The sequence below is a fragment of the Pocillopora verrucosa genome, chromosome 5 (assembly GCF_036669915.1).
Source record: "Pocillopora verrucosa isolate sample1 chromosome 5, ASM3666991v2, whole genome shotgun sequence".
NCBI classification, from domain to species: domain Eukaryota; kingdom Metazoa; phylum Cnidaria; class Anthozoa; order Scleractinia; family Pocilloporidae; genus Pocillopora; species Pocillopora verrucosa.
The window spans coordinates 17317015-17340042 of NC_089316.1; the positions used below are offsets into that span (position 1 = coordinate 17317015).

The 23028-nt window shown below is 49.3% G+C and overlaps 2 protein-coding genes, 5 non-coding genes and 1 pseudogene across 7 annotated transcripts; 3 read left to right on the plus strand and 5 right to left on the minus strand.

Annotated features, from left to right (window-relative positions):
• Nucleotides 1–512: 512 nt before the first annotated feature.
• On the plus strand, nt 513–631 carry LOC136281345 (5S ribosomal RNA). The gene has a single exon (XR_010717695.1). It is a non-coding gene; the product is annotated as a 5S ribosomal RNA (ribosomal RNA).
• A 983-nt stretch (nt 632–1614) lies between these two features.
• Nucleotides 1615–1778, minus strand: LOC131794476 (U1 spliceosomal RNA). The gene has a single exon (XR_009340982.2). It is a non-coding gene; the product is annotated as a U1 spliceosomal RNA (small nuclear RNA).
• A 5996-nt stretch (nt 1779–7774) lies between these two features.
• On the plus strand, nt 7775–8514 carry LOC136280760 (uncharacterized). The gene is made up of 2 exons (XM_066166446.1): nt 7775–7790; nt 7895–8514. Exons 1-2 carry the CDS (start codon nt 7775–7777, stop codon nt 8512–8514), a joined length of 636 nt encoding a protein of 211 aa, XP_066022543.1.
• An 835-nt stretch (nt 8515–9349) lies between these two features.
• Nucleotides 9350–10580, minus strand: LOC136280761 (putative nuclease HARBI1; annotated as a pseudogene).
• A 4593-nt stretch (nt 10581–15173) lies between these two features.
• On the minus strand, nt 15174–15365 carry LOC136281397 (U2 spliceosomal RNA). The gene has a single exon (XR_010717745.1). It is a non-coding gene; the product is annotated as a U2 spliceosomal RNA (small nuclear RNA).
• Nucleotides 15366–15871: 506 nt separating this feature from the next.
• LOC131794469 (5S ribosomal RNA) lies at nt 15872–15990 on the plus strand. Its single transcript, XR_009340976.1, has one exon. It is a non-coding gene; the product is annotated as a 5S ribosomal RNA (ribosomal RNA).
• Nucleotides 15991–16973: 983 nt separating this feature from the next.
• Nucleotides 16974–17137, minus strand: LOC131794475 (U1 spliceosomal RNA). Its single transcript, XR_009340981.1, has one exon. It is a non-coding gene; the product is annotated as a U1 spliceosomal RNA (small nuclear RNA).
• Nucleotides 17138–17562: 425 nt separating this feature from the next.
• LOC136281029 (uncharacterized) lies at nt 17563–18894 on the minus strand. The gene has a single exon (XM_066167220.1). The coding sequence runs from the start codon at nt 18631–18633 to the stop codon at nt 17563–17565; it is 1071 nt and encodes a 356-aa protein (XP_066023317.1). The 5' UTR covers nt 18634–18894.
• Between the last annotated feature and the right edge of the window lie 4134 nt (nt 18895–23028).

Below are 23028 nucleotides of genomic sequence, written 5' to 3' on the forward strand. Positions count from 1 at the left end.
AGCGATGCCGAAGCATGCCCTGGGTGAGGGGGGTGGTCGAGGGATCCTTCCCACGGTTTATGGTGGATAGTAGCAGGTCGCCCCCACAAGCCCTTGCGAGTCCCGCAGACGGTCCCAGAGGCTGACCCGTTTGGTATCTCCTCACTGTAAGATTTTAAAGCCAGATACACACACCTACGGAGCTAAAACATTGTATAATAGGTTTTTAGGACACGTTATGTCTCTTGGGACCCCTCCCTCCCCTCCCTAGGGAATAGTGCTTCAAATCGATGCTCCTCAATGTGTTAACTGGGTTGAGGAAAATACATTAGGGTTAGGTAACGACTTCGGGGTTAGGGTAACCATTTCTTAGGGTTAGGGTAACAATTTCTTAGGGTTAGAGTATCGATTTCTTAGGGTTAGAGAAACGAAACTAGGGCTTTAGAATTTCAAATTCGCCTACACTCAGGGATGTGGCCGCTTTACAGCCTGAACCTGGCCGATAACAAGCAGAATTTCGACCCCATTTCCTCGTCTACGACCATACCACAGGGAAAGCACCGGTTCTCGTCCGATCACCGAAGTTAAGCCCTGTCGGGCGGGGTTAGTACTTGGATGGGTGACCGCCTGGGAATACCTCGTGTTGTAGGCTTCAATTTTTTGTCTTGCGAACATCTCTAAACGTTTTATCCCAATAAATAGCTCTCCATACACCACAATTTCACATAGAGAGCCGTAGGTGAGTGAGGAACAAAATCAAAGCAAAAAACGAGGGGGGGAAAACACCTTTTTGTCAAAAATCGGCCAGCTAATGGCGAAAACTCTAGTGCGATCGACTTTTCTTACAGAGCGCGCGCGAGCGAGTGAGCACGCGCGAGATGAACAGTTTATGATGTCAAATTCTACTTCTGTGATATCAAATCATTCGAAATAATGAACGAAAAAATGAATAGGAAAAAAACGCACACTTCTGAGACGCAGTTTTAAGCCATCGTGACGTGGCAAAACACTCGCACACTTCCAAGAGAAGGCGCGCGAAAAACGGCACTGAAAGTCGACAATGGTTGGATTCAGACTGCAAACGAATCGGGAAAAAGGTTCGATACTTTTACTACTCTGCTAGTTTGTTTCCTTCCCTCGTTCATTCGTTCACTCGCTTGCTCGCACAAAGGATACACTAACGATAGCAATAGCATTTCTAAAAGCGGCTCCAGTGACAATAAAACCGCTCAAAAGGTTCAAAGTGTACTCACGGTCCAAGTCGAATGACCTTCTATGCTCGCTCGCTCGGTCGATCGGCCGTTTGGTTTCCTTTCATTTCCTTTCCCTCTGCGCGCATAGCACAGCACGGCACGGCACGCACAACCTGCAAATACAAACGAACAGGACTTTACACACAATAGAGCAGACAGGCCTTGAACAAAAACAGCCAGCAAAGTTACGCACTGCCCCGAAACTCACCTTGTTTCCTTCCTCCAGTCTCTCCAATGCACTTCTACCCCTCCAAACGTGCCAACACCTTGGCCAGTTGTGCGTCCTTTGCTTTCTTTGCAAGTCTACCGGTCCACTGCAAAAGCAAAAATACCCTCGATAGTCAGTAAGAGGGCCATATAGACATAGTTTGGATGACTTTTGCGGGGACGAGCGCGAACGCAGGTCCCCACTACCAGAAATTATACGCTCGAGTTACCCACATTTGGGGTAATCGCAAGGGTCAACCCAGTCGAAGTGCAATGAAAGGGCCTCGCCTTGAGAGGACTGCCTCCTTGATCACAGTACCTCCCACGTCAGGTAAGTTTTTTTATATTTAAGGTGAACGGCCAGGCTCCCGTGAGGGCGGTGCAATGCCTGCCGATCTCTCAGACCTAAGTCCAACCCATGGCTGAAAGTGCAATGCCTTAGGGTTGGGTCCACCAAAAACCGAGGGCCACCAGACACCAACTTCGTTGGGGAATCGAACCCCACCTCGCCAAAATTAACACACACACTCCAAAAATTGAACACACTCCCTCACGAACCAGAGACACAAAACAAACACACACCACCAACACAAAGACCCCCGCACAGTACACCAGTGAAGGAGACCCAGCGCAGGGGGTCACACCACCGAATACAACACAGACCGCCCAGATTAGGGCCATGCAACAAAAAAACCTCCGTGCAGTACACCAATGAAGGAGACCCAGCACAAGAGGGCACAGAACAAGAACAGAATGAACACGATGCCCAGATTAGGGCCATGCAGCACAAAACCTCCGTGCAGTACACCAATCAAGGAGACCCAGCACAGGAGGACACGACACAGAACAAACAAAATGCCCAGATTAGGGCCATGCAACACAGAACACAAACAGACAAAACGGTTAAAGGACAAGGGAAAGATGACCATCAGAGACCGTGGCGACGACACCACGGGCGCCCCACTGACGGTGGAAGAAGCGACGACGGCGAGCAGACTGAAATTGCTTGAAAAAGATGGGCAGATGGAATCTCAAACGAGACTTTACCCTATCACCGCAGCAGCGCCAGGACGAACAGCACGGAAACGGAAGTCATTCCGGGAATGCCAGATGAAATATTTACAGAGATTCAACAAATACACAAAGACCCGGGGGGTGACAACCAGCTCATCAGAGCTGAAGCCGAAGAGAACATGCCGACAAAGAAGAGCAGGACACATGAAGGAAAAACAGAACAACAGTGACTGGAGCCAGGAAAGAACACTCTGAGCAAGGGGACAGTAAAAGAACAAATGCTCCAGCGACTCAACAGGAGACCCACAAAAACAAGACGGGGGAACAGACAACCCAAAGGAAACAAGACGCTGTGCGGTGTACAAGACGCCATGCGCAATCTTCCAACATAGATCGGTAACTTGACGGTCGAGGTCAAAAAAGGTCAGCGAGCGCCACGTGGATGGCCAATCAAGCGAACCATACATCGGGGAAAACTTAGCGACACAATGCGGCGGAACCATGTTCTCGGAAAGAAGGTACAAATAGCAGGTTTTTGTAGACATATCAGCCACAGGGCAGCAGAAGTGAGGGCAGGATGACCCAAAAACGAGAGAGTTACGGGCCGAGGCGAAAGAACCATTGAGGCCTCGCCAGGCCAAAAGAAGAGAGGAATAGAAAGGTGCCAAACCCTGGGATCATAACAAAACGGCCTTGAAAAGACGACAGAAGGCAAAACACCAAAGGACGACACAAAACAGAACGACATGAGTGAGGACCAACCAGCGGAAGAGGAGGCAAACCTCGGCACCCACTGGCCGAGAAGGGCCCACACCTTGTACTGCACACTAACGACAGAGAAACCACCAAAAAGAGAGGACTGAGACACGACAGAACGAGAGACGAGCTCCCGCTTGCCGGACCAGAAGAAAGAGAAAGCTAAGGAAGCGAGCTCCTTTGCCACCCAGGTGGGCATGTGAACCAAAGAGGCCACATACCACACCCGAGAGAGGGCAAGAGCGTTAATCACCAAGGCTTTGCCACGAAAAGACAAAGAACGAGAACGCCACGATTTAAGAACATGGTCCACCGCATCAATACGGGGACGCCAGTTGTCAACATCCAAATCCCCAGCACCGATGAACACACCCAAAACCTTGATTTTCGAAGAAGACCACTCAAGTGCGACTGGAGGGTCAGAACGACCACACCAACCCCCCAGCCAAAGACCCTTGGATTTAGCTTGATTAAGCTTGGACCCAGAGGCTCTTTCAAAAAGAGCATAGGTCTCAAAAACCGCTCTGATGGCGTCATCCGAAGAGACAATGAGGGACGTATCATCCGCGTATTGCGAGATGGGCGAGAGAGGGGGAAAGCCGGGAATGAGCAGACCAGAAATGCGGGTATTGCAGCGAATGTTGGCCGCAAGAACCTCAGATACAAGGACATACAGAAGGGGGGACAAGGGACAACCCTGCCTCACCCCCCACGAAAGATCGAAAAAGCCCGAGATGTAGCCGTTAACATTAACACTGGACTGAACACGGTGATAGAAAAGATCCACCCAGGCGACAAAAGATGGACCGAAGCCTATTGCCACCAGAGTGGATCGCATGAAACCCCAGTCCACGCGATCGAAAGCCTTCTCTTGATCGAGGGAGAGAATGGCCACTGGAGCCCCAGAAGAAGAGGCAAAAGAGACCACATCCTGCAGGAGGGCCACGTTCTCACCGATGAAACGGCCAGGGACCCCGCAAGTCTGGTCCTCCGCCACCAAAAGATGGATGACCTTTAACAACCGGCCAGCAATGGCTCTAGAAGCTAGCTTATAGTCGACGTTGAGGAGGGTGATCGGCCGCCAGTTGCGAGGATCTAACCGATCACCCTTCTTGAAGGACAGGGAAATAACACCTCTGCGCTGAGAAAGGGAAAGAGAACCAGAGTCAAAACAAGAATTAAGAACAGAGACAAGGTCAGCACCCAAAACCGGCCAGAACTTAAGATAAAACTCCATGGGAAGGCCATCAAGACCAGGGGCCTTACGTCTGGCCATCCCACGGAGCGCAGACAAGACTTCATCAACAGTGAGGTGACCCTCACACAAAGAGGACTGACCACCAGAGAGGGAAGATGGTAAGTTCCCTAGGAGGTCAGCCTGGACCTGAGGGTCGACAGAAGATGCAGAAAAAAGATCGGAATAAAAAGAGGACAAAGAGGCACAGAGGTCAAGAGGGGATGAAACAATAGAGCCATCCCCATCTCTCAGCGCAGAGATCTATCTGTCAGAACCATGTTTCCGTTCAAGCCGCAAAAAATAAGCCGAGGACGATTCACCCTCCTCCACCCACCTGGCCCGAGAGCGAACCTGGGCCCCCCTGGCCGCCTGAGAGTCCAGGGCGGCCAACTCAGCCAGGGCCGAAAGATAAGGGCCAAGGCACGAGGAGGAGCCCAGGTCGACTCTAGCCTTGAGGTGGTCGATTAGACGGACCAGAAGGTCCCGAAGGCCCGACCGGGCACTGGACTTACGACAGCAAAAGCGGATAGTAAGACCCTTCACGAGGCTCTTCCCTGCATCCCACCACTTCCAAAGGGAGGGAAAACGGGAGATGGAGCGCCGCCATGACGACCAAGCATCCGAAATCAGAGCAACATACTCAGGGTCATTTAGAACAGAAGTGTTGAGCTTCCAAAGGCCCGGACCAGGGGGGACAGCATCAGGGATCGAAAGCGAGAGACACACACCACAATGGTCCGAAAAAGGACACGGGACGATATCACATGAAGAAACAGAAGACACCCACGAAAACGGCACACCAAAAAGATCAATACGGGACGCCAGACTGCCATCCCACCTGGTCCAGGTAAAACCGGAAGAGGAAGGGTGGAGATACCTCCAGATATCAATGACACAACAGTCCTCAAAAAGATATTTAAGAGAGGAAGAGCTGTCACGCGAGGAGGTGGACAGGCCACCACCAGCACGATCCAGAGAACGGTCAAAAACTTCGTTAAAATCCCCACAAAGAACTGTAGGGATCGAGGGGTCAATCCTAGAATGAAGCTCGTCAAAGAACTGATCCCGCGCAGGGTTGCGGTTGGGAGCGTACACACAAACAACACGAAAGGACTTGCCAAAAAAAGAAAATTCAACCTGTAAATAACAATGAGTCCTCCAGGGGAGACTCGGGCGCAGGACGCTTATGCACCCTGGAGAGAGCCATCATCTCTGAATCCCCCGATGAGGGGGGGAATCCGATGCAACGCCCTCAGCAGGGCCAAAAAGAGGCACGCCGCTATCAGAGCAGCCAGCACTAACACTTACATTATCACTATTGTTTACGTTATCTATACAGCTTTCTTTACCAGCATTAGGTACATTGCTTGCACTACTAATAAGGGGATCCCCGCTTACATTACTACTAGCGTTATCTATATAGCTTACATTACAATTGCCGCTTACATTACTACTAGCGTTATCTATATAGCTTACATTACAATTGCCCTTGCTTATTTTATCAATTAACAAGCCATTGCCATCAACTACACCGCTATTACAGACAGAGGCAGCGCCACTTACATCACTAAAGCCAGAAGCTGCATTAGAAGCAGTAGAGGGAGGGCCCCGGCAATCCGGGACACCCTCCTCAACAGAGAACGAGGAAGCCCCCGACAAAAGGGACGAACCTGGAGAGTCATCTCCCACGGACAGAGAGGACCCACCGACAGGGGCCGGCTCAGCGCGACAAGCCTCTACAGCAGGGGACACACCACCTGCAGGCACCCCCGGCACAGAAACCGGGGCGGCATGATAGGCTGACCCCCCCCAAACACCCCCACCAGAGGGACGATCGGGGCACTCCTGGGCCTTATGCCCCGGTTGACGACAATGAAAACAATTTCCCTTCACTGGGCACTTAGCAGCTACATGACCGGCCCCCCTGCAGACATCGCATATAACCGCCTGGCCTCTATACCAGATCTTACAACGGTAACCGCCGATCATAAGGGACCGCGGGATGGCATCCGTGCGATCCATTTTAACTATACGGGTCCCCGTATGGACCCCCTCAAGGTTAGTCCACGACTGGTAGGCAACATTCTTAATCGAGCCATACCGAGACAAAACCTCCTTTACTTGCCTATCATCCTTCTCATAAGGGAAGTGGTATACAAGAACGTTTTCCACCGGGGGGGCGGGGAAGGTCACCTCACACTCCACCCCCCGAACAAGGATAGTCTCACCCTCCAAAAAATCACTCAAAACCGCCTCCCCTCCCACCTCAAAGGTTACCCGCGCAATCCTATTGGGGCACCTTTGAATAGCTACCACCTTAAACTGAGCCGCTTCATTAAAGAAATCCCAAAGAGATTTCGCAACATCACTATCAGAGGGCTTATCAGGGAAAACCCCAAGCTTAACGTCTATGGAACGCGACAAAAACCCCGAGGACCCCATCTCGAAAAGAAAGTCAGAAAAGGTGAGGACCAAAAAAGGCCACACCCTGAGACCAACCCCAGAAGGGCGAAAAAGAGAGCGAAAAAACCACCAAGTTTTCCCTCCCGGCAGGTACTCACTTGTTGGAAAAACAAAAACAGCGTGATACTCACAGGAATCCTGCCAAAAAGAAGAACGTTCCCCAGCGTGAGGTCGCCCCTCCAATATATAGCTTCACTCCTCGATCCGAACCGGCAGAAGTCGGAGAAGATACTATAACGCAGGCAAAAACCCGCGTCAGGTAAGTTTTTTTATATTTAAGGTGAACGGCCAGGCTCCCGTGAGGGCGGTGCAATGCCTGCCGATCTCTCAGACCTAATCCAACCCATGGCTGAAAGTGCAATGCCTTAGGGTTGGGTCCACCATAAACCGAGGGCCACCAGACACCAACTTCGTTGGGGAATCGAACCCCACCTCGCAAACATTAAACACACTCACACCAAAAATTGAACACGCCCGCTCCAAACAATAAAACGAAACAAAAACAGATACAAAAACAAGACAGAAAAAACTATTATTTACAATATTATTTACTAAACTTAGATACTATTGTTTACTAATATTAACTATAGGGTGCGTTTCTTTAAAAAAATCCAAATCCGGATTCTTGAATCCAAAAACGGATTTTGCGTTTCTTTAATAAAATCCGAAAATGGATTTTGAATCTATAGAATCCACACTCCGAGTGGATTCATTAGATCAAATCTAAATCCGGATTTTTAGGATTCATGATCCGTGCGTTTCTTTATTGCACAGATACAAAAAGCAGTATGTTTGGCAAGCGGTCGTCTTCTTAAAATCCACCACATTCCCGCCATTTTGTTGTAAATATTAGCTGCTGCCGGCCATGGCGAATAAACAAGGTGAGTTTTTTGTGTAGTTTCACCGAAATTTTCCGTCCTGTACGTATTTTTATAAATTTTCCGGATGTTTGATGCGTCTTGGCATCTTTTATTTCTATCTACAGGACAATATTGGACGCACAGTTTATCTGCAGGTGAATATGCAGAATATCAGTGGAACGAAAGCCACGTTCAACCGGGCATTCAACCTTATCTTCCTCAGTTCATGTTTCCACCACTGCAGGCATCACAGTTCAGCCATGAAACAGTCAGATCAGTATCACCTCAGCCTGGTCCAAGTTTTTCTTCTTTGGAAACAGCTGCAGCCATGTTCAGTCAGTCGCGTGAAGGCACCGAAGGCGAATCGAGAGCTCTTGTACGCTGGTCTAGAGCTGATGTGCTGTTGTTAATTTCCTGCTATGTCGAACGCAGAGAACGATTTAAAGATATAAAAAAAAAGAACAAGTCCCTGTGGGAAGAAATCAGCGAAGAATTAAAGAAGAACGGAGTGTTCTTTAATGCCAAGGCGTGTGAGACGAAATTGAAAAATCTGAAGAGAAGTTATGTTGCTTGTGTTGATCACAACAAAGTCAGCGGAAATGACCGAAAGAAATGCAACTTCTATGACGAACTTCACGAAATATTTTCGAAAGATGATGCCATCCAAAAACATTGTGCAGCAACATTGATGGTAAACGGAGCAAAGATGCAGTCAAGAGTGTTAAAAATTCCAGTTCCACATTGAGTTCCACAGGTAGTGACACAGAGGAGCCTGTGGTTACAAAAGCAAAGAAAAAGAAGTTACCAGAGCGGAAGAAAAGAGAAGACCTCGTTGGGCTCTTTAAGGAATTTACACAAGACAGGAAAGAGGAAGAAAAGGAAAAGATTAAAAAGTTTGAAAATATGCACAATGAACGCATGGCACTCATCGGCCGATTTTTGAATGTTTTTGAAAAATCATTGAACAAAGAGTAACCTTGATTCCATAATTTTTTATTGTGTTGCAGAACATGGGATTATTTGACCACAAACATGAACATAGATACAGTAAACCTGAGTTTGTTGTCAGTATTGAGTTATCTAAAAGTTTATTATATCATACATGTTAACAGTATTATTGCAAGTTGTATGTTTTTTTTTATCACATACATACAAGGAACTACAACAGCAACATTAGGTGAGAGGGCCTAACTAAACTGGTTTTGATATTATTTATATCCTTTACTTTTTTTAGCCTGATTCTCAGATGCTTCAGATCACTTGTGTCACGCACTTCCTCCTTTCTGTGCGTGACACAAGCAACCTGGACTGTCAGAGTATTAGGCTGTTACATTTGTGTTGAAAGTTTACATTTCAAGCAACACCATAAATGTTTCAGGTAGTATAAAGTGATCCATGTACATGGCTCTACTATTTTCTTATATACTTTTAAAAACAAATAAAATATTGATATTTATAGCAAAAAGACTATTATACAGTATAAACTTTATGAATGACATACACCACCTATGAAAGAAGTGTTCATGAAAACGCCACAGTACAAAAGGTATCAATACATAAACCACTTATAAATGCTAGGTTTATGGGATCAGTCTCATTATCATGTTTCTCTTATCAACTGCTCCTACACCTGGTGGAAAGATGTCATCATCATTGTCATCATTGTCATCATCATCATTAGAGTCATCTAAAAAATCATCGATGTCATCTTCAATAATGCAAATGTGTAAGATGCAAGAGGATACAATAATTTCCGGTATGTCCTCAATTTTGTCAACATCCATCATTGTTTTTAGCTTCCTAAACCTGTTCTTAAAAAGCCCTATGGACCTCTCAACCACCATTCTGGTGGAACTGTGGGCAGTATTTTAACGTCTTTGTTGAGCAGTCAAACGTCCGTTGTCTCGAAATGGGGTCAACAGCCACCTCTTCAAGGGATATGCTGCGTCTCCCAAAATGTGGGAGTTGCCAGGAAAATAATTGTCTGGGTTCACTTCAACTTCTCGGCAGATCGGAGAATTACGAAACACGCGAGCATCGTGTACTGAACCAGGGTAACCACAGAAAACATCGGTTATGAATAAATCCGGGTCACAAATGACTTGTAGTTGGACGGAAAAGAAACCTTTGCGATTTATGTATTGTTCATGATTGTTATGTGGTGCTTTGATTGGTATGTGGGTGCCATCAATAGCCCCCAAAACACCCGGAAAACCCTTTTTCTCTTCAAAGGCCTCCATCACCGCTTGGGCTTTTAGACCAGTTGGAAACTTGATAAACTCATCCATTAAGTTCCTCACTATTGCTTTGCAAACTCGTCTGTAGACTCTGTACGCAGTTGCCCTGCAAACATCAAATCGATCGGCAACAGAGCGTAAACATTCTGGATTCCCAAGAATCCACAGCGTAATAAGGATTTGCTTTCTTAACTCGACCGGTGGTCTTCCTCTATCGCCGGTGTATTGAGGTAAGTCGCCGTGGACCGAAAGCAAATGTTCGAGAACTGTAACTGTATGCCGTGACATGCGGAAGTGACTTCGGAAGTCCTCCGGTATGTAACTAGGTACGGTTATTTCGTAAAAATTCTTTGTGCGAACGTGTTCTTTTCGGACGAGCTGTCCGGCCGCCAAAAGGAATAAAACTGCTTCGTCATCGGCTCCTAAAAGAACCTGTTGTTGTTCAAGGTCATCGGCAAGGACTTCTTCGAACAGTTCAAACATCAAACCAAAACTTTCCGCCATTTTGAAAACTCCCCCCAAAACACGCGAACTGCATGCTGGGGTCGTTACGGCTAATTGAAAAAAAAATCCATTTTCGGATTTTTCGTGTCTTTAAAACTAACGAATCCGCATGATCTCGGATTAAGAATCCAATCTTGGATTTTTTTAAAGAAACGCACCCATAATTTCTTTCTACATTTTGGGACCCCCACAACAGAAGGGGGGGTAGTACGCTTGAGCAACTCCGCGGCAAGCACCGCAGCCGTAGGGACCACGGAACGAGAGCTATTACGAGAAACCTTGACCATACTTTCATCAGCCGTAGAGGATGACTCATTTACAATATTTACTATATTACTACTAGTATTAACATTGGCACCAGAGCTAGTACTATTAAGAGCGATATTCTTAACGCTTAAAGCCTTCGCCGGCAACCTCCCAGAACTATCAGAGACAGCCCCCGTAGAGGGGGACGAGGCCTTGTTTACATTATTACCATTATTAACGAGATTCTGATGCGCTAAAGCACTCGCAGACAACTTCAGGCACTGCGGCCCTGAATGATCCGTAAATTTTGCCCACAAGACATTACAGTGCTCGGTGGGCCCAACCGCCTCAACAATAGACCCTCTAAAGGAAATCTGATAGGAAGGGTCATCCTTAATCCGAAGAAGAAACTGGGCATACTCGTCCCACGACTCTGCATCACTAGAATCCGCATAGGAAAAGCTGACAAGATTCGCGTGCACTACCGAAGACGCCCCATTCACAAAAGTTATACGGACCTCATCCGAATCATCTGCAGGAAAAACCCCGCACACCTTATCATCTCCATACGAGAAAACGAAAGCATCATCCCCGGAAAACTGGCACAATGTATCACGATACCTCAAACGAAACTCTTTACGATGCTCAGGGGTTAAATTCCCACATGAAACAACAGGCAAGAGGACATTGGGTGACGGGCCAACATCCTCCTCAACTAGAGCCTCAACATTATCAACCTCGCCCCCCTTAACAGGGGAAATAACAGAAACCTCCTCCTCCACAACCACATCCTCATCATCCTCAACCGAGTCCGTAACCACATCCGCCACAACCACATCTTCAACCACACCCACACTCTCATCCAAAGCGACAGAACTGTCAGAAATAACAGGCACAACAGCCACAGAGGGGTCAGGGACCACCTCAGGGACAGCCGCCTCCGTTGGTACAGCAGACTGACCCCACGGCCGAACGCACGCATGCGCTTTGTGGTCTGGGGAACCAAACCTTCTACATTTTCCATTGAACTGGCAATCTGCGGCCTTATGGCCATTAACTTTACATATCTGGCAGAACGGAGGGATACCCCTATACCAAACCCGCACAGGATAGTCATCAATGCGGAACTCAGCAGGAACTGGATCTCACAATACCATCGTAAGAATACGTGACCCAGTAAGAAGGCCCGGAATTCCTGAAAAATTCTGATGCTTAATACCAATAACTTCTCCATACTTACTTAGCTCATCACGGATCAGAGCATCGTCACCCTCGGCAGGAAAATAGTGTACATACACAAAAGACGGCGGCTTGTCAGAAGACGTCACACAAAGATCGTGCCCGTCCAACACTAATGAACCCATACGAGCAAAATCCTCTTTGTCCGAGGCATTCTTGAAGGTGATACGAATCAGGCCCCTAGGGCAAAACTGAATGGCAGCGAGCTTTTCAAAATCAATACGCTCCCTAAGGAGTACAATCACACGGTCCTTATCGTAACTAGCCATCATTTCTGACGCGTGAATCACGCACGTTTTAACACACTCCACACCCATGGCCAAAGAACAACAGACAACCCAAAAGTGGATGGGTGACCAAAAAGAAAAAAAACTGGCAAAAACCTGTGAGCTGGCAAACTACCAAACCCAACAGGCCAAAAAGCCAAGAAGAAAATCCAATCCGGCCAAAGACCGGAAAAACAACCAGAGACTGGCTTACCACAGGTTACGGCAAGGAGCCGAGCATGAGTCCCTGGGAGGGTCACCAGAAAAACACGGCCAAACCAGGACACAATAATACTTACAAAAATCCTGCTTCTTTATCCAAGAACACTTGTGAATCCGAGAATCCACGCGCGATACTATGACGAAGGTTTAGCCCGCGTCAGGTAAGTTTTTTTGTGTTTAAGGCGAACGGCCAGGCTCCCGTGAGGGTAGTGCAATGCCTGCCGATCTAACAAACCTAATCCAACCCATGGCTGAAAGTGCAATGCCTTAGGGTTGGGTTCACCATAAACCGAGGGCCACCAGACACCAACTTCGTTGGGGAATCGAACCCCACCTCGCAAACATTGAACACACTCACACCAAAAATTGAACACGCCCGCTCCAAACAAAACACAAACAAAACTAATATTTACAACACACAAAACAAAACAGAAACAAAACAGAAAAAGGAACAGAAAAAGGAACAGAAAAAGGAACTAATATTTACAATACTATTTACATTATTACCAAACTATATTATGAGACGTAGATACTATTGTTTACAAAGGAACTAGTATTACTATAATTTCTTTCTACATTTCGGGACCCCCACAACAGAAGGGGGGGTAGTACGCTTAAGCAACTCAGCGGCAAGCACCGCAGCCGTAGGGACCACAGAACGAGAGCTGCCACGAGTAACATTGACAAAACCATCATCAGCCTTATTTGCATTATTAACATTGGCCCCCGCAGAGGAGGACGGAGTCTCGTTGACATTATTAACAGAGCTACTACTTTTAAGAGCGATATTCTTGATATTCAAAGCCTTTGCAGGCAACATCCGGCTCTGTGACCCACAATGATCCGAAAACTCCACCCACAAAGCATTACCGTGCTCAGTGGGCCCAACCGCATCGATAATAGACCCCCTAAAGGAAATCCTATAGGTAGGGTCGTCCTTGACCTTAAGGATAAGCTGAGCAAACTCTTCCTCAGACATCTCATCACCAGTATCCACTTTGGACATACGGATAAGATTCGCATGCACAACCGAAACCGCCCCACTCTCAAAAGTTATGCGGACCCTGTCCGGATCGGCAGCAGGGGAGACCCCACACAACTTAAGGTCCTTATACGAAAAAACAAAGGCCGCATTCCCGGAACTCTGGCATAAACTAGCACGATACCCCACAAAAAACTTCCTACGAAGCTCAGGGGTGAAAATTCCACATGAAGCAACAGGCGAAAGAACAGAGCGAGTACAGCCAGCCTGAGGGGGCCCAGAGGGGCCAGAGACCGCCGCAGGACCCGAAGCAACCCGCACACTCTCAACAACAGGGACCGAGGGGACATCCTCCACAACCTCACCTTCCTCTTTATCAGCAACCTCAACTTCCTCAACCACATCCTCGTCTTCAACATCCTCAACTGGTTCGTCCGCACCCTCGTCCAAAACAGAACTATCGGAGACAGCCGGTACAGCAGTCTCAGGGGGGTCAGGCACCACCACAGGAACTGCAACCTCCATTGGAACAACAGGCTGACCCCACGGCCGGGTGCACGCATGCGCCTTGTGGTCTGGGGAGCCACACTTTCTACACTTTCCATTAAACTGACAATCCGCCGCCTTATGGCCATTAACTTTACAGATCTGACAGAACGGGGGGATACCCCTATACCAAACCCGCACCGGGTAGTCGTCAATACGGAACTCAGCCGGAACAGGATCCGACAACACCATCGAAAGAATACGTGACCCAGTAAGAAGGCCCGGAATTCCCGAAAAACTCTGATGCTTAATACTGACAATTTCACCATATTTACTTAGCTCATCACAGATCCGAGCATCGTCACCTTCAGCAGGAAAATAGTGTACGTAAACCAAAGACGGCGGCTCGTCTGAGGGCGTCACACTAAGATCGTGCCCATCCAGCTTTAAAGAACCCAAACGCGCGAAATCCTCTTTGTCCGAGACATTCTTGAAAGTGATACGTATCAGGCCCCTAGGGCAAAACTGAATGGCAGAAAGCCTTTCAAAATCAATACACTCCCTAAGGAGTGCCATCACACGGTCCTTATCGTAATTAGCCATCATCACTGACGCGTGAATCACGCACGTCTTGACACACTCAACACCCATGGCAAAAGAACAACAAACAACCCAAAAGTGGATGGGTGACCAAAAAGAAAAAACTGGCAAAAACCTGTGAGCTGGCAAACTACCAAACCCAACAGGCCAAAAAGCCAAGAAGAAAATCCAATCCAGCCAAAGACCGGAAAAACAACCAGAGACTGGCTTACCCCAGGTTACGGCAAGGAGCCGAGCATGAGTCCCTGGGAGGGTCACCAGAAAAAAACGGCCAAACCAGGACACAATAATACTTACAAAAAATCCTGCTTCTTTATCCAAGAACACCTGTGAATCCGCGAATCCACGTGCGATACTATGACGAAGGTTTAGCCCGCGTCAGGTAAGTATGCTTTTTCAGCGTCTGCCCTCGGTGAAAAAATCCACTTACCCCTAGGTCCTTGTGGTAGTGCTTTGCGCACTTCAGAAAACGTAGGCCAGCGGCCGTTCCTGCCATTGTCTGTTGTCTGAATTATCATCCCTCTTTCACCTCTTCCCCCTCTAAGGGCGGGCGGGGCTCCTGTAAACATAAAAGAATGCTATACCGTTGACTTTGTTTTGGATTGAATGTGTCTTCCCCAGAGGGAAGTGGGCCGCACTCGGAGGTAGTGCTATACCGAGGCAACCCGTGGCTGGGACGAGGCAAGCCTCTTTTCCACAGCCCAGTTCCAAAAATCAGTTTAATATATGAGCTGCTCAATGAGCAGCGTATCAGATATTAAGCTGATAAGAACAGATACTACACTTGATCTTAGCCAAAAGGCCGAGAAGCGATGCCGAAGCATGCCCTGGGTGAGGGGGGTGGTCGAGGGATCCTTCCCACGGTTTATGGTGGATAGTAGCAGGTCGCCCCCACAAGCCCTTGCGAGTCCCGCAGACGGTCCCAGAGGCTGACCCGTTTGGTATCTCCTCACTGTAAGATTTTAAAGCCAGATACACGCACCTACGGAGCTAAAACATTGTATAATAGGTTTTTAGGACACGTTATGTCTCTTGGGACCCCTCCCTCCCCTCCCTAGGGAATAGTGCTTCAAATCGATGCTCCTCAATGTGTTAACTGGGTTGAGGAAAATACATTAGGGTTAGGTAACGACTTCGGGGTTAGGGTAACCATTTCTTAGGGTTAGGGTAACAATTTCTTAGGGTTAGAGTATCGATTTCTTAGGGTTAGAGTAACGAAACTAGGGCTTTAGAATTTCAAATTCGCCTACACTCAGGGATGTGGCCGCTTTACAGCCTGAACCTGGCCGATAACAAGCAGAATTTCGACCCCATTTCCTCGTCTACGACCATACCACAGGGAAAGCACCGGTTCTCGTCCGATCACCGAAGTTAAGCCCTGTCGGGCGGGGTTAGTACTTGGATGGGTGACCGCCTGGGAATACCCCGTGTTGTAGGCTTCAATTTTTTGTCTTGCGAACATCTCTAAACGTTTTATCCCAATAAATAGCTCTCCATACACCACAATTTCACATAGAGAGCCGTAGGTGAGTGAGGAACAAAATCAAAGCAAAAAACGAGGGGGGGAAAACACCTTTTTGTCAAAAATCGGCCAGCTAATGGCGAAAACTCTAGTGCGATCGACTTTTCTTACAGAGCGCGCGCGAGCGAGTGAGCACGCGCGAGATGAACAGTTTATGATGTCAAATTCTACTTCTGTGATATCAAATCATTCCAAATAACGAACGAAAAAATGAATAGGAAAAAAACGCACACTTCTGAGACGCAGTTTTAAGCCATCGTGACGTGGCAAAACACTCGCACACTTCCAAGAGGAGGCGCGCGAAAAACGGCACTGAAAGTCGACAATGGTTGGATTCAGACTGCAAACGAATCGGGAAAAAGGTTCGATACTTTTACTACTCTGCTAGTTTGTTTCCTTCCCTCGTTCATTCGTTCACTCGCTTGCTCGCACAAAGGATACACTAACGATAGCAATAGCATTTCTAAAAGCGGCTCCAGTGACAATAAAACCGCTCAAAAGGTTCAAAGTGTACTCACGGTCCAAGTCGAATGCCCTTCTATGCTCGCTCGCTCGGTCGATCGGCCGTTTGGTTTCCTTTCATTTCCTTTCCCTTCGCGCGCATAGCACAGCACGGCACGGCACGCACAACCTGCAAATACAAACGAACAGGACTTTACACACAATAGAGCAGACAGGCCTTGAACAAAAACAGCCAGCAAAGTTACGCACCGCCCCGAAACTCACCTTGTTTCCTTCCTCCAGTCTCTCCAATGCACTTCTACCCCTCCAAACGTGCCAACACCTTGGCCAGTTGTGCGTCCTTTGCTTTCTTTGCAAGTCTACCGGTCCACTGCAAAAGCAAAAATACCCTCGATAGTCAGTAAGAGGGCCATATAGACATAGTTTGGATGACTTTTGCGGGGACGAGCGCGAACGCAGGTCCCCACTACCAGAAATTATACGCTCGAGTTACCCACATTTGGGGTAATCGCAAGGGTCAACCCAGTCGAAGTGCAATGAAAGGGCCTCGCCTTGAGAGGACTGCCTCCTTGATCACAGTACCTCCCGCGTCAGGTAAGTTTTTTTTTTATGTTTAAGGCGAACGGCCAGGCTCCCGTGAGGGCGGTGCAATGCCTGCCGAACTAACCGTCTAATCCAACCCAAGGCGGGGAGTGCAAGGCCTTAAGGTTGGGTTCACCAATAAACAAGAGGGTCACCAGACACCAACATCGTTGGGGAATCGAACCCCACCTCGTAAAACATTAAACACACCCACACCAAAACGGAATAACGCACACGCTCGATAACAATAATGAAAACGATAATAATATCCCTAACCAGCCAAGGGGCGGTACGCAAACAAAAAACGAAACAATAATCATAGCCCCTAGCCAGCCAAGGGGTGGCACGCAAACAAAAAACAAAACAATAATCATAGCCCCTAGCCAGCCAAGGGGAGGCACGCGAACAAAAAACAAAACAAAGCGAGGAGCAGGCAAAAGACGAGCTAAAGAACAAAGGACAGAACAGAGCCACTTACAGAAGCGACGACCCCGCGGGCGCCCCACTGACGGTGAAAATAACGGCGACGACGGGAGGATTGAAAACGCTTGAAGAAAATCGGAAGGTGACACTTCAGGCGAGCCTTCACTTTGGCGATGACGTCCACAGCGCCTGGGGGAATATTACGAAAACGGAAATCGTTCCGGGACTGCCAGATGTAGAATTTACACAAGTTCAAAAGATAGACAAAGACACGAGGGGTGACGCACAGTTCGTCCGAACTAAAGCCGAAGCGAACGTGGCGCACCAACAGAGCCGGACACATGAAGGAGAAACTGAACAACAACGATTGCAACCACGACAGAACACTTTGCGCTAACGGACAGTAATAGAAGAGGTGATCGAGAGACTCGATGGTCGGACCACAGAAACAAGCAAGGGGAACCGACAGTCCAAAGGATGCCAGACGCTGCGCCGTGTACAGCACGCCATGCGCCACCTTCCAATTCAGGTCGATGACGTGACGGTCAACGTCGAAAAACGACAGGGAACGCCATGTAGCGGGCCAATCCAGCGGGCCGAAGGTGAACGAAAACTTGTCGACGCAGTGTGGTTGGACCATGTTCTCAGAGAGGAGGTAAAGGTAACAGGACTTGGTGGACACGCCCGCCACTGGGGTGCAAACCAGGGGCGAGCCGACACCGACTGCCAGGGAATTAAGGGAGGAAGAAAAGGAACCATTTAGACGACGCCATGCGAACAAAAGAGACGAGTAGAAGGGCGGCAAGGCCCCGGGATCGAACGAAAAAGGACGAGAAAGCACAGTTACGAGGGGAACACCGAAAGAAGACAAGAACCAGAAAGACATAAAGGAGGACCAGCCAGAAGGCGAAGAGGCAAACCTCTTCACCCACTGGCCAAGCAGGGAAAAGACTTTAAATTTCACATTTACGACCGAGAACCCACCGAACAGGTGGGGCTGGACCACGGTAGCGCGGGACACCAGTTCCCGCTTACCCGACCAGAAGAAGGAAAAGACCAGACGGGAAAGCTCCTTCTCCACCCAGGCCGGCATATGCACAAGAGAAGCCACGTACCAGACCCGGGAGAGAGCCAGAGCGTTTATGACGAGGGCCTTGCCGCGAAAAGTCAGGGAGCGAGAACGCCAAGACGTGAGAACATGGTCCACAGCGTCTATCCGAGGGCGCCAGTTGTCCTCCTCAAGACAGCCCTGACCGATGAAAACACCCAGAATCTTCAATTTGTCAGATGACCAGTCCAGTGCCACAGGGGGATCGGAACGACCGGACCACGCCCCCAGCCACAGGCCTTTGGACTTCGAGCGGTTCAGCTTGGCACCGGAAGCCGCTTCGAACTGTGCGAACGTCTCAAAAACCGCCACGATGGACTCGTCCGACGTCAAGACCAGCGACGTGTCGTCAGCGTATTGCGAGATGGGAGACAGCGGAGGGAAACCCGGAAGCGAAAGGCCCGAGATGCGAGGATTGCGACGAATGTTTACGGCGAGCACTTCCGACACCAACACGTAGAGGAGGGGGGACAGGGGGCAGCCCTGACGCACCCCACGGGAAAGGGAGAAAAAAGGAGACAGGTAGCCATTCACATTGACCGAACTTTGGACATGGAAGTAAAACAGGCTCACCCACGAGATGAAGGAAGGGCCGAAGCCCATGGCGACGAGAGTGGATTTCATGAAGCCCCAGTCAACGCGGTCGAATGCTTTTTCCTGGTCCAGAGAGAGGATGGCAACAGGCGTCCCGGACGAAGAGGCGTAGTGGACAACGTCGCGCAGGAGGGACACGTTCTCCCCGATAAATCTGCCAGGGACGCCACACGTTTGATCACCACTGACCACGAGGTGAATCACTTTGAGGAGACGGCCCGCTATGGCACGAGAAGCGATTTTGTAGTCTACGTTGAGCAGCGTGATGGGGCGCCAGTTCTTCGGATCCAGGCGATCCCCCTTCTTAAAGGACAACGTTATAATACCCCGACGTTGAGAGAGAGCAAGAGAGCCAGAACGGAAACACGAGTTGAGCACGGCGACCAGATCACCACCGAGAACATGCCAGAAACGGAGGTAAAATTCCGCCGGAAAACCGTCCAGACCCGGGGCCTTGTTCTTGGCCATGTTCTTGAGAGCACAGAGACACTCATCCGGAGTGAGGAGACCCTCACACACACGAGCCTGGTCGCAGGGAAGAGGGCACGGGAAATTGGAAAGAAGGGAAGCCTGGATGACAGGATCAGTGGGGACAGAAGAGAACAGATCAGAATAGAAAGTGTTTAAGGTGCGACACAGGCCCTCAGGGGAGGAGACAATAGAGCCTCCGCTCTCTCTCAACGCAGGAATCCATCTATCCACAGCACGTTTCTTCTCTAACCGCAGGAAATACGACGTCGAGGATTCACCCTCTTCCACCCATCTAATGCGGGACCGGACCTGGGCCCCCCTAGCCGCCTCACGATCGAGGGACGCAAGGGACTCGAGCGCAGAACGATACGGACCGACGCAAGACACGGAACCCGCGTCCACTTTAGTCTTAAGGTGTGCAACTAAATCGGCAAGCAGGGACCTATTACGCGCCCCACCAGCTGACCTGCTTTTACAGTACCTGATGGTGAGCCCTTTAAGACGGCTTTTCCCAGCATCCCACCATTTAGCAAGGGTGGAAAAGTTATCCACGGAACCGTGCCAAGCCCGCCAAAAATCGGAAATTAAACGGACGTACTCGGCTTCTTTCAAGACGGCAGTATTGAGTTTCCACAGGCCTGGACCGGAGGGAATGGAGTCGGGAACCGTGACGGAGGCCTGCACCCCGCAATGGTCCGAAAAAGGACAAGGCACCACGGAGCAGGCCGAGACGGACGAGACCCAATGGGAAGGAATACCGACGAGGTCGATGCGCGAGGCGAGAGTGCCATTCCATTTGGACCACGTGTAGCCCGGAGTGGACGGGTGCAAATATCTAAAGATATCAACTACAGAACACGCGTCAAAAAGGCCACGCAGGGCCGAAGTACTTTCCCGAGATGTGTCCGACGGATCGGAGCCCCGCCTATCAAGAGCCCTGTCAAAGACCGTGTTGAAATCCCCACACAGCAGGGAGGGAACGGAAAAGTCAATTTTGACCTGCAGGTCGCGCAAAAAGGAGTCCCGGGCCGGATTGCGGTTAGGGACGTACAGGGAACACACGCGAAACGACTGGCCCCGAAACGAGAACTCGCACTGGAGGTACCGCCCCTCCGCATCACACCAAGAATCCGAAACCGACAGTGAATCCCGAAAAAGAATAACGCACCCGGCGGAACGCACCGAGCCCGGGGAACACACAACTCCGAAACCCGAAGACTGAAACCATGACGAGCACTCCCGCACAGACGAACAGTGGACCTCCTGGAGGCAGATGATATCAGGCCTCACCGGAAGGGAACGGACCCACTGTAAGAGTCCCGCCCTCTTCGAGGCATCCCTGATGCCATTACAGTTCAGGGTTAAGACCGACAATACCATAACGAGATGGGAAAAAAGGAAAAAACCAAAGGAAAAAACGAGAACCATTTATTTAGACTTCTTCTTTTGTATACCAGTCCCAGGAACTGCCTTCGACCGTTTCATAATAGAGGCCGCAGCCACGGCCGCAGAAGGAACAATGGCGCGCTTCGAGCGCTTACGACCAGCAGCCCGAAATTGCTCGAGGGAATCAGGCGACCCGGACGGAGAGGAAAAGCTCGAGATGCACGGGGAACTACTGCACTCCATGCTCCCGGACGCCTGACTATCATTACTTTCAGAGTCATTAACTAGATTAGATTCATTTATTTCAACATTAACTACGTTTTCTTTAATTTTAGATTCGTTTACATTAACTACTGTTTCATTTTCAACTAAATCACTATCTTCTATTTCATTATTGACTGATTCATTACCCACTGATTCAATATCACTACCCAAATTCTCCAACGCAGCCAGGAGGGAAACGCCCGAAGTACCCGGGGTCACATCGGACACGCTGGGAGGCCCGGACGAAACCTGGCTATCCTCAGCCTCCATACTACTGACGGTCTCAGAAATTACGGGAACATCGGCCTCGGCCGGAACAGCAGGGGCCCCTAAGGGCGGGAAAGACTGGGCGTCCGCGGAGGGGGTGGCACTGGCCGGAACAGGAACAACCCCCCAAGCACGCCCCCCACGGCGGGACGGACACGCCCGAGCCAAATGACCGGCTTCACCGCACTCACGACATTTGCCATTATGCTCACAATCAGCGGCCTTGTGGCCCATGGATTTACAGATCTGACAGAAGGGGGCCATTCCACGATACCACACCCGAGTAGGATAGGAATCAACGAACACCTCGGCAGGAATCTGCTGCGACAGGGACATGGTGAGAATACGAGAGCCTGTCAGGAGACTAGGGCGCCCGGAGAAGTGCTGGTGTTTCGTCGCTACAATCTTACCGAACCGACGGAATTGCTCTAACAGGAGGGCATCGTCCCCCTCTGCCGGATAATGGTGCACGTACACCGTGGTGTAAGGCCGGTCAGAGGGGGTCACTTCACATTCAACATTTTCGAGCATGATTGAGCCCTGACTAACAAGGCGCTCTTTGTCAGCTAGCTCCTTAAAGGTGAGCCTGATAAGACCCCTTGGAATGAACTGAACAGCAGATAACTTGTTAAAGTCAACGACTTCCTCCAAAAACGACAACACCCGCGACTTCTCATGCGAGATGATGGCCGCGGGCACATGAACGACACAAGTGTTCGAGCACAGGAACACCATATTGGAAACAAAAGAAAAAAAAAGGGGAAGAAAAGAAACGAACCCAAAAGGGAAGAAAGGCCCAAAACAGGACCCAGATGGCTGGCCACAAGGGCCGACCCGCCAAAGAAAAGACGAGCGAAAATTAAAAGAGTAACAAAAAGTGCGCACAAAAACACACGAGCCAAAACCACAGCTAAAAGAGACCAGGAAATCCTGGCACACTACAGACACAAGGGAAAAAGGCCAAAAAAGGCCAGGGGACCACACCCAAAAACCGAACCTGACCCAAAAATGGGATGGGTGACACCACACCCAAAAGAGCCGAACCAGGCCCAAGAATGGGATGGGTGACACACGCGAGAAAAAAACCAGCCCGAGGCCAGGAAACCCTGGCCCTAGACTACAGGAAAACAAAGCCAAAAAAGCCTTTTGGCTAGGCACGAAAAAACCGAAAAAAAACCGGTCACTGGCGTTCCCTCCCGGCAGGTACTTAGCACTGGACCGAAGATAGAAAAAAAAGGAAAGGAAAAGAAAAAATACTCACAAAAATCCGGCCCACAAAGAGTCTCCGGAATCGAAGCACCACCACTAGAAAAATCGAGGAAAACCACGACAAAAAGCGCGATCCCACGTAGATACTAGCGACACGAGAGAATCTCCCGCGTCAGGTCAGTTTTTTTA

Excerpts from the sequence above, each read along its gene's own strand:
- LOC136281029 (XM_066167220.1), bottom strand. The coding sequence starts at position 18,633 with ATGCCGGCCTGGGTGGAGAAGGAGCTTTCCCGTCTGGTCTTTTCCTTC.